Source organism: Mesoplodon bidens (assembly GCF_964165515.1).
Source record: "Mesoplodon bidens genome assembly, chromosome: 7".
Lineage (NCBI taxonomy): Eukaryota > Metazoa > Chordata > Mammalia > Artiodactyla > Ziphiidae > Mesoplodon > Mesoplodon bidens.
The window spans coordinates 108143712-108154034 of record NC_138164.1 but is presented as its reverse complement, the minus strand read 5'-3'; the positions used below and the strand labels follow the sequence as shown (position 1 = coordinate 108154034).

The window sequence follows — 10323 nt, the reverse complement described above, 5'->3', positions numbered from 1 at the left end:
TGCTAAGTCAGAAACAGTATCAGACTTGTGCATCTTGCTCACTGCTGTCTGCCCAGCGCCTGGGAGCATGCTGGCACACAATAGGTGTAGAGTGAGCAAATGAATGTGTCAAGAGTGACTTCTTTAACGGGTTGCTGGGCACCTCCCCGAAGAAGAGAATAAAACCCACCTCTAAATAATGAGACCCTGTATGGCCTCCCGCACCCTGTAATTTGGATCTCTAGGAATCGCCTTTGTTGTGGGTGACCAACCACAGGCACAGAAAGCACCTGCTTCTCCAGCCGGTCCTCGAGGAAGGACCCCAGGCTGCCGTGCCCCTAGCTGCTTCTCCAGGTTCCTTCTCTCCGCTTCTTGGGACCTGGGGCTTCCGAGGCATCCCGGGGCTCGCAACCAGGGTCCGCCCCAGAGCTTCCCAGCCGTGGTGGCGCGGGTCCCCAGGTGCCCGACTCCCCAGGTGCCCGACTCCCCGCCCGGGGACAGCGTTCTTCCCTTCCTCGTGCGGGGCAGAGGGTCCAGGACCGCGTATAGGACCTCGTGTCGCACCCCCAGGCCTGCGGGGGCAGAAGCCTGAGTCACGGCGGCGCACGCCCTCCCCTCTCGGCTTCCATCCTGGGGCCACCTCCGCCCGGCAGCGTCGGGCCCCGGCGCAGCCCGCTCTCCGCGGTCTACTGCTCGCCCCCTCTCCTCGGCCTGAGTCTCCGCGGCCGCGGTCCCCGCCCCGGCCAGCTCCGGGGGAGCTTGGCCCGCCCGCCCTCCAATGCTGAAGCCCGAGCTCCCAGCGCTCCCGGGCGGCTCCCGCGGGAGGGGGCGCGGCCGCCCCCGCGGCTCCACCCTCTCTGCGGGGACGCGGCCATCTGGGGCCCCTGCCAGTCGTGTCCGCTCTGGGGCCCGCGCCTAGCTCGCGCGGGAGGAGGCAGTCCCTGGCAGGGACCGGGGCCTCCCCACCGAGCGACCCCCTTGCCAACGCCGGTGCGGGGAGCCGGGCGCTTAGATGCCCCGAGGGGGCAGTGGCTGCGAGCCGAGCTTGGGTGGAAGCGCGTCGCAACGGACGCGGCGCCCCTGGCCGCCTCGGTGACCCTTCAGGAGCCGGGACCCGAGCCCCGGAGGCGGCGGCGCGGGCCCGCGAGGACGGCGAGGTCCGTGCTCCTAACGTCCGCGGCGGGCGAAGGTTGCGGAGCCTTGGTCGGGCTGGTCGCCTCATGCCTCTCCCCCCAGCCCCCCGCGAGCTGGCAGGAGGAAATAGCGCGCGGCCCCTTTAAATTTACCCAGGAGCCCTTAAAGGAGCCCCAGGGGCCCCAGACAGGAATCCCCACCCCGGTCCAGCCCGCGCCGCCGAGCTAGCAGTCAGCCGTCCGTGCGGCCGGCCGCCCAGTGCATGCGCCCCGCGCTCCGGGGCCCCGCGCACCGAGCGCCGCGCGCGGGCCGCCGCCGGCCCCGCGGCCCCGCGCCCTGCCGCCCCGGGGCCCCGCTCCGCAGCGCAGCGCATGGAGCCTGGCGGGGACCACCGGAGCCGGAGCGGCGGCGGCAGGGGCGGCCCCGGGCCAGCAGCGGCCTCGGCACGGGGCCGACGGCTGCCGCCCGCCGGATCGAGCGGCGGCGCGGAGCCCGAGGAGGACGACGGCGGTAAGAGTTGGCTGGGGCCGGCGGCTCGGGCGGGGGCCCCGGCATGGGGGAGGGGAGGGCTGCGGCTCCGGGCTCCGGGCCCCTCTCCTCCGCCGAACAAAGGGGGGGACGCGGGCAGGGCGGCCGGGGGCGCCACCTGGCGGGCGCGGATGGCGACTGCAGGGCCAGCGGAGGAGCCCCCCGCCCAGCTCCCGGGGTTGGCCCGCGGGGCTCGGGCGGATCCCCTCCCCCTTAAAGGGCCCCGCGGCCCCCGCCTTGGAGGCTAAGCTGGAGGGGCCCCAGAGGGCCTGGCCAGGCGCCGCGGGGCTCGCGCTCTAGGCTCTTGGACTTGCGGCCCCCGCCCCTTTCTCTTTCAGACTCCCAGGTGGTCTCCCTTATCCGGCTGTCTCTTAAAAGTCTGCCCAGCCCTTTGGTCCCTTTCCGGGCTTCCCACCAGAGGAACTGAGCTGGGACTCCGCTGCTTTAAGTTGGGCTGCCCTCTCCTCTGTGGCCTTGCCTAGAGAAAGGAACCCTTTTTCTTTTTCCCTACGTTCTCCCTGGGAAAGAGCACGGCTTGCGCCTCTTGGGGACCTACCAGTACCTTCCCCACGGCGGGCAGTTCTTAAAGGGATGGGCTCGCCCACAAAGGCATACACCCACTCCTGTCCGCGCGTTATCCCCTCCCTTCTTTTCAGAAATTTTGCCACAATTTGTCAGCTATGGGGGACCAGCCAGTCCTCTTCGTTTGCTCTCAGAGGAGACTGTTTTTCTTCATCCCTCTGCTTCAGGGTCAACGCCTTAAGACCCATGAAGCTACTGTCCAGGCTAGGGAGACTCAGCCCTAATCCCCGAGCTCCCCTCCCAGAAATTCCCCATCCCCTTTTGTTTTTAAAGAATCCCAGCTCCTCCCCTTTTTTCGGCTCTTAAAGCGCCAGTCCACCTTAGACTAACATCCAGCGCTGGAAGGATGCTCGGAGACCAGCTAGCTATCCAGTGCCTTTGCAGACAAAGACGCTTAGGCCCAGAGAGCGGACATGACCTGTCAGAGGTCACAGAGCAAGTTACTAGTGAAGCCAGGAGTCGAACCCAGGTTTCTGACTCTGAAACTAGTGTTTTCTTTTTCTTTGGATCTACTTACACCAAAACCAAACAAAAACAGTGATGACAGGAGCCCTCTCTGATCCTGCCTTTTGTTTCCCAGACCGGGGGATTCTCCACTGGGAGAATGACCACACCTGTCTATTCAGCCTATTTGTCCAGGGGACCCTTTTCTAAATAAAATAAGGTCCAAACTGTAGGGAAAGTGGGGGACTGCTCAGTGTCTCTATTTGGCAAAAGGGAACACCACTGGGTTGGTGGCCTCTCCACTGACTGCCCTCTGATTGCTGGGCAGTGGCCGGCTCCCGGCCAGAGCAAAAAATAAATCCCCAGAAAGACTTAATGGACTCCAGTGGGTGGTGGCCACTCCCTGCTGCAGAGTCTTCAGTAGCCACTCTGGTGGCCCTCCTGCCGTCATTCCCTTTCAGTCATCGGCTCTCCCAGACTCTAGGAAAGTCAGAGTCCTAAAAACTCCTTTCTCTGGAGGTGCTGACAGCTTTGTCATGGGGATCCCTCCTGTGGGTTTCTAAATCTGGGGAACTGACAATGTTTAGTGCCCTTTAAAGTAGGATTCTCAGGAGGGTGTATTTGAGGCATTATTGGAAAGAGGGAGAAGATCATCTTTGGGTGGGGCCCTCCTGGCTGGGGCCTTGGGCAGTGGGTCCTGTGTGCAGCCCTGGATGCAGACAGATGCCCCCTTTGTTCTTCTCACCCTGCTGCGGCTGTAACCGCCAGGGCATGCTGCTCTGCTGGCTGTACCCCTACAGCTCTCGTCCAAAAAGGGTGCCTTGCAGAGCCTGCTGCCTCCTTGGCCTTCACCTTATTTTTTAAAAAGTCAGAGCTGTGCCCTGCATTCTTTTGTTCTTGATCCTCTCTCAAAGGGGTCTTGCTCTTTGTAAAGGACCAATGTTTTGACGCCCTGCTCTACCACCTCCCTTTTATTGCTGTTGCCATCCCTTTCCTGCCCCTGAATGACCTCTCTCCCACCTCCCTTCTCTTGCAAAATCGAAGCCCTAGGTTCTTTCCCTGGAAATCGGAGATTGAAAAACTGTCTCCCTTTCCCCCTCTTCAGGGCAAGATCTTCAGCTGGAAGGGGGTGCCTTGGGGACCTGGGGGAGTGCCCCCCTGCCCTCCTCCAGGGCCAGGGGACCAGCATCCTCAGGCAGGAAATACTCAGACCACTGTGAGGCCCGGGCCTCGAGGCCTGGAAAGAGCCGCATCCCTGGCCGTGACCACCGGCGCTACTACCACGACCACTGGCGGCTGGAGTACCTAATGGACTTCAACCCTGCCCGTCACGGCATGGTGTGCATGGTGTGCGGCAGCTCCCTGGCCACTCTCAAGCTCAGCACCATCAAGCGACACATCCGCCAAAAGCACCCCTACTCCCTGCATTGGAGTCCCCGGGAGAAGGAAGTCATCAGCAACAGCTGGGATGCCCACTTGGGGCTGGGGGCCTGTGGAGAGGCTGAGGGCCTAGGGGCCCAGGGGGCTGAGGAGGAGGAGGAGGAGGAGGAGGAAGAGGAGGAGGAAGGGGTCGGCCTCCAGGCTTGCCCTCCCAAGGGCCCAGGTAATGTAGGACATGGGGAAGCAAGGGCCTGGGTGGTGGACGGGGCCAGGTGGGGACAGCCTGGGCTTCTTAGCCAACTAGCTGGTTTTCTGGAGCAAGTTATTGCTCCTTTTTGGGGTGAGGTCTGTTTATTGGACAATAGTGGGGGAGAGACAGTGGGATTAGGGGGTCTCCAGCGTCCCTGACAGCTTTGACATTCTGTGGTTTTAGAAGGATCCAGGGAGTGGAGGCTGGGGAGAGAGGCTGGGGAAGGTCTGGGAGCAGAGGGCACTGGAAAGGTATGACTGACAGTGAAGTCTAGGGAAAGGGCTAGAATGTGGGTCTGGGGGAGGAGTCGGGTGGGCTGAGGGTTTGTGTTCAGGAGGATTAGGAGATGGAGGAGTGAAGACCTGAGGGGAGAGGAAGGGAAGGGTAAAGCTTAGGCAGAGGGCTCAGAGTCAGAGTGAGGGAGAGGCTTATGGATGGAGGACCTGGCTGTGGTGGCGGGGGCTCCCCCGGAGGGCCAGCATCTCAGTTCCTTCCCTTCCTCCAACCCTTTCAGGCAAAGCCCCAGCTGGTGGGGGCGGCCGGCGCCAGCGGCGAGGGGGCTCAGGGGCACCCCGGGCTCGGCGTCGGCGCCTGTCTGCCTCCCGGAGGGCTGGGGGCAGCAGGGGGCTGGGTGCCCGGCGCCTGGAGCGGAGGCTGAAGGAGTCCCTGCAGAACTGGTTCCGGGCAGAGTGTCTCATGGACTATGACCCGCGGGGGAACCGGCTGGTGTGCATGGCCTGTGGCCGGGCACTGCCCAGCTTGCACCTGGATGACATCCGTGCCCACGTGCTGGAGGTGCACCCCAGCTCCCTGGGGCTCAGCGGCCCCCAGCGCAGCGCCCTGCTGCAAGCCTGGGGTGGCCAGCCCGAGGCACTGTCTGAGCTCACCCAGTCCCCACCAGGTGCGAGGCCCATCCCAGGGCCAGGACCCCTTCATATAAGGGCTGCAAAGTGAGGTCTGTGGCCAGAACCGGGAGGGACTCATCCCCCCCTACACACACACACACACCCGGGAGGACTCATTCCCCCCCCTACACACACACACACACACACACACACCCCGGGAGGACTCATTCCCCCCCCTACACACACACACACACACACACACACACACACACACGGGAGGACTCATTCCCCCCCCTACACACACACACACACACACACACACACGGGAGGACTCATTCCCTCCCTACACACACACACACACACACACACACACACACACACAGGAGGACTCATTCCCCCCCCCTACACACACACACACACACTCTTTCCCGCTCCCTCTCTCTCTCTCTCTCTCTCTGGTTGGGCCCTCTAGCTTAGGGCTGGGGAGAGGAGCAAGGGACCCCTCTGTGTGGGTAAGGGCAACCCAGCCAGTAGGCTGAGCCCCTCTCCCTCACCCCTTCCCCAACAGACGATGACCTCGTCCCCCAGGACCTGACCAGAAAGAGCCGGGACTCGGCCCCCGCTGCTGGAGCCCCCTCCTCTCAGGATCTCAGCCCCCCAGACGTAAAGGAAGAGGCTGGCTGGGTCCCTGAGAGGCCCGGGCCGGCAGAGGAGGAGGAGCTGGAGGAGGGCGAGAGGGTGGGGATCCCGGGCCGGTCTCCGCGGGGCCGCGACCACCGCCGCCACTACCAGGAGCGCTGGCGGCTGGAGTACCTCATGGAGTTGGACGGCGGCCGGCGCGGCCTGGTGTGCATGGTGTGCGGGGGCGCGCTGGCCTCGCTCAAGATGAGCACCATCAAGCGGCACATCCGCCAGCGCCACCCGGGCTCCACGCGCCTCAGCGGGCCACTCAGGGCCCTCATCGCCCAGGAGTGGAGCGAGAAGGCCGCCCACCTGCTGGCCTTGGGGCTGCCCTGCCCCGAGTCCCCCAGGGACCCTGCCGCCCCCAGCACAGCCGCAGCCTCCGAGGAGGGGGGAGGGGAAGAGGAGGAGGAGCCAGAGGAGGAGGAGGAGTGGTGGGGTGAGCTGGCGGAGGGCCAGAGCAGGTGGAGAGGGAGAGGGGCCAGGGTAGTAGGGGGTGGGGAGAGTGGAAGGTCGAAGGGGAGAGGGGAGGGTGGGACAGGGCAAAGGTGGGGGGTTACGAAGCCCAGACGCTCCAGTGCGGTCCTTTGTTCCGCCCTAGGCGACGTCCCGCATTCCCCTGGAGAACCGTCGGAGCGGCCCGCCGAGGAAGAGGAGGACGATGAAGACGGCCCAGAACCCGGGGGACTCGCTTTCCCACCACTGCCGCCGCCGCCGCCTCCGCCGCCTCCGCCTCCTCCCCCCCGCAGCCGAGAGCAGCGGCGGAACTACCAGCCGCGCTGGCGGGGCGAGTACCTGATGGACTACGACGGCAGCCGGCGCGGCCTGGTGTGCATGGTGTGCGGGGGCGCGCTGGCCACGCTCAAGGTCAGCACCATCAAACGGCACATTCTGCAGGTGCACCCCTTCTCCATGGACTTCACGCCCGAGGAGCGCCAGACCATCCTGGAGGCCTACGAGGAGGCGGCACTACGCTGCTACGGCCACGAGGGCTTTGGACCGCCCGCCCCGGCGCCGCGCGACGGCGGCGCGGACCTCAAGGCGGGCGCCGTGTGTCGGGCGTAGAGGACTCACACTCGAGGGGCCGTGCCCGGCTGGCTGTCCGGCTGGGAGCCCCAGCTTCCCGCGGCCCTGGCCGCTGCCGCTGCCCCCCGCTGGCCGGGCCGGGCGGAGATTCGGGATTGGGTGGCGGTCTCCGGCTTGCGCTCGGTTCCAGAGAGTTCCCCAGGCTAGTCGGGGCACCGCAGGAATCGCGCTCTCCTCTCGGACCCGGAGCCCAGGCCCTCGCCGCTCAGGGCCTCACGTTCCTGAGAAGCCACAGCGTTTGCACGGAGAGCTTCCGGGCCCCGGCCGCACCCGCGAGGCGATCCTGTGCCAGGCCGGGACGGGGGCACTGACAGTCAGTATTAGGGCCCCAAGTAGGTGGGGGAGGCAGAAAGGACGCACCGACCCCTTTTCACGGCCGGGGGTCCAGCTCTCAGAGCTGCACGTCGGCAGGCACGGCTCCCCGGTCGGGGCGGCTGCTGCCCAGTCGTTACTGGCTTGCTCGACCGCTCCGGGGCCTGGACTGAGGACGAGGGCCTTTCTCGGGAGGAGAGGCAGCGGGGTTGGGGAGCCAGCCCGCCAGCCCGCGGTGAAGGCGCGTAGTACCGCGGGTGGTCGGGCGGGGCGGTTGCCCGGGGCGGGGGTGGAGCTGGGCCGGGCCCCGCCTGCTGTGCCTGCCTCAGGGCCGGGCTCTCCGAGGACCGCCCCACCCGCCCCCTACCACGGCCGCCCGCACCGAGATCTTGTAAAGGGATTAGCACTTTTTTCCTTTGCTCCTCTCCTGCTCCGAAGGCCTCCGTTTACCCTGAGCTCAGTCAGGCGCTCCCGCTTCAGCGCCCGTCAGTCCGAGCCCGGGGCACTGGAGGTCCCGGCAGTTGGCGTTCTGTTCCTGTCCCCTTTTGTACGCGGTGGACGCGCCACCCGTTCTCAGCCCCCAGGGCCTGGGGCCGGGCCTCGGCCTTCGTTTCTCTTCCCCGCGGCAGCGCCAGGTCCTGAGGGGCCGGGAGTGGGCCCCACGATCTCCCAGGCAGGTCCGAGAGGGATGTGTAGATTCATTCTCCTGTGGAGAACAGGTGGCCCCAAGATCAGGCCCTTTTTGCTCTTTGTATTTTATTTTGAAACTGTATTTAATGCTTTTATATGAGAGGGGGAGGGGCGGGAAGAGAGCTGTCCGTCACCCTTATGTGCAAATGTCTTATTTATTATGCGTGTATCAGAGATAAGCTGTGAGGTGGTGGAGGAAGGACCTAAAGGGAGGAGGTGCGAGGAGGCGCGGATGGGAGAACCCCAAACATCATAGACGAATGTGTGTCTCATCGGGGCCCCTCCTCGGAGTCTCTGGCACCCACTGTCTGCTCTTCACATAGGCCAGTTCCTTTGGTCTTAAAGCCTGAGAGTGGGGAGGTCAGCGGGTTGGGACTTCAGGGCTGGGTCTGGAGGGGAAGGGGCCCTGGCACCTGGGGCCAGGAGCTGCCTCTGCGGGGTGGGAAAGCAGACAGCAAAGAAGCCTTTCCTCTCATCCCAGTGCCCCCAGGCCAGAGCCCAAGGTTCAAGTGCCTCAGGCCCAGTCCCCTTGTCTCCTCCTGATTGGGAATTGAATTTTATACCACGGATTTTATAGCATTTTTATATAATTCAAGATTGTCTGAGTTGGAAGGACCTTGGAGATCTAGTACTTGCCCCCACCCCTTTCACAGATAGGTAAAATGAAGCCCGGAAACTGAAATTATCGCACACCAGGTAGGAATAGTACTAGGACTAGAATAAAAATCTCAACTCCCAATTCAGTGTTCTTTGCACTACACTACACGGCCCCCCAATCTCTGGTAAGTTAAAATTTCTTTTACCGTTAGGCCTGCCGAAGGATGACCTGTGCTGGGTGCTGCAGGCCCTCAGTGCAGTTGTGGCCCCCTGGGGATGGCAAAGAACAGCACACTTCCTTGTAACGAACGAATATTCTATAGGGCAGTCTTGCCACCACTGGCTTCAGCTGGAGGGCACCAGCAGCAGCCTTCTCCACCAGAGCTCCCGAAGTAGGGCTGACTGCCGCCTGGCCCAAGGTCTCTCTACTGGGCAAGGCTCTGCTGTTGTGTTGTTGATGCCACCAGGGGTTCAGGAAATAACTGCATGGGCTGTCAGTTGACTGAAAAGTGAATTCCTAGAGTGTCTGAACCTCCAGGTTTTTTGAGACAGTATTAAAAGCTTCAGAACAGGGATTATGGATGGCACCAGGTTGGATACTCTGCCATTTTTTAATTTTCCTTCATGCATGTTGTTTTCAGATCCAGAAGGAGGGTTGTGCCACTTCTGCTACTCTGCCTATTCAAAAACAGTAGGCAAACTGGGGCAATTATTATAGTCACCCAAGCCCTCTGCCGAAGTTCAGGTAAGCCAGGGCAGAGAGCAGGGTGGGAATGGCTTTTCCCTTGATTGGGAGAGGACTTAGGAGGGCAGGAGTGGATGTCTTTATTACGCAGCAGCCCCAAGCACTCCACTGGTTCTCAAAAGTGGCCACCAGAACAGCATCATCCCGTTAGGAACTTAGTAGAAAGGCAAATTCTTGGGCCCCTACTTGTAGATCAGAAACTGGGGTGGAGCCCAGCAGTCCGTTTTGAAAAGCCCTCCAGTGATCATGAGGCATGCTGAAGTTCTGAGCACCAATGACCTAGAAAGTGCCACTGCAGTGATTACTACTTTGCAGCTATGGCCTCATGCGTTAGGAGATTAGGTGGTCCCCATCTCTAGGTGCCTCCTCCTTGCCTTGGGAGTCTGATATGAACAGGTGAAGTTTCTTCATGAATATTTTTGTTAATGGTATGCTTGCTATTATGGCCAATATGTAAATGTTACTCTGAATACATATTTATATACCATGTTAGTGATATTATTTGAACATTTGTATGCGTATTTGTGAAGTTGTTTGCATCAGTTATTTTTTAAAATTTTCAGCCTAAGTTTTCTAAGAGGTATGTTGAATAAAATTTTAAAATCCAGCTTAACGGTCATGGCAGCCTTCATCTTGGGAAAGAGCTAATCCGAGACAAGTTCTTTCAGCAAAAACCCGATGGAAAAGTTTCCATTTGCCATGGTGATTGACTCATTTTAAGTACATTGTGACTGAGTTATAGGCTGCTTCATGTTGCAGGTGGGGGAACCTTCCTAGGTTGGTGTAAACTGGGACAACAGACCCCTCTGGCCCCCTTCCACTCATCATCTTTTTCCTAAGGTCATCTCTTAGAGGGTCTCTTATTTTCTGTCAGAAACCAAATGCACAGTTTTGCTCTACTATGGAAATTCTACAGTCTTGGAAATCATTACCAGTATCAACTATTAGTCTCTCTTTTTAAAGCCTCAGAAGTGGAGTGGGGATGGGGGCCAGTGGAAGCCTTGTTTGGTTCTTACTTCACCCAAACTGTGTATAAAGAATAAAGTTAGCAGAATGACATCACAGTCACT

The 10323-nt window shown here is 61.3% G+C and overlaps 1 protein-coding gene across 2 annotated transcripts; it reads left to right on the top strand.

Moving 5' to 3' along the window:
- Positions 1–1484: 1484 nt before the first annotated feature.
- On the top strand, positions 1485–10317 carry ZFTA (zinc finger translocation associated; the record flags this gene model as incomplete). 2 transcript variants are annotated; one of them, XM_081238987.1, is made up of 5 exons in its annotated part: positions 1485–1623; positions 3773–4270; positions 4812–5198; positions 5711–6262; positions 6425–10317. In XM_081238987.1, 5 exons carry the CDS (start codon positions 1485–1487, stop codon positions 6886–6888), a joined length of 2040 nt encoding a protein of 679 aa, XP_081095113.1. In that variant the 3' UTR covers positions 6889–10317. The 2 variants fall into 2 exon arrangements, with proteins under 2 accessions (XP_081095113.1, XP_081095114.1); XM_081238988.1 differs by lacking the exons at positions 4812–5198; positions 5711–6262.
- Positions 10318–10323: the final 6 nt, after the last annotated feature.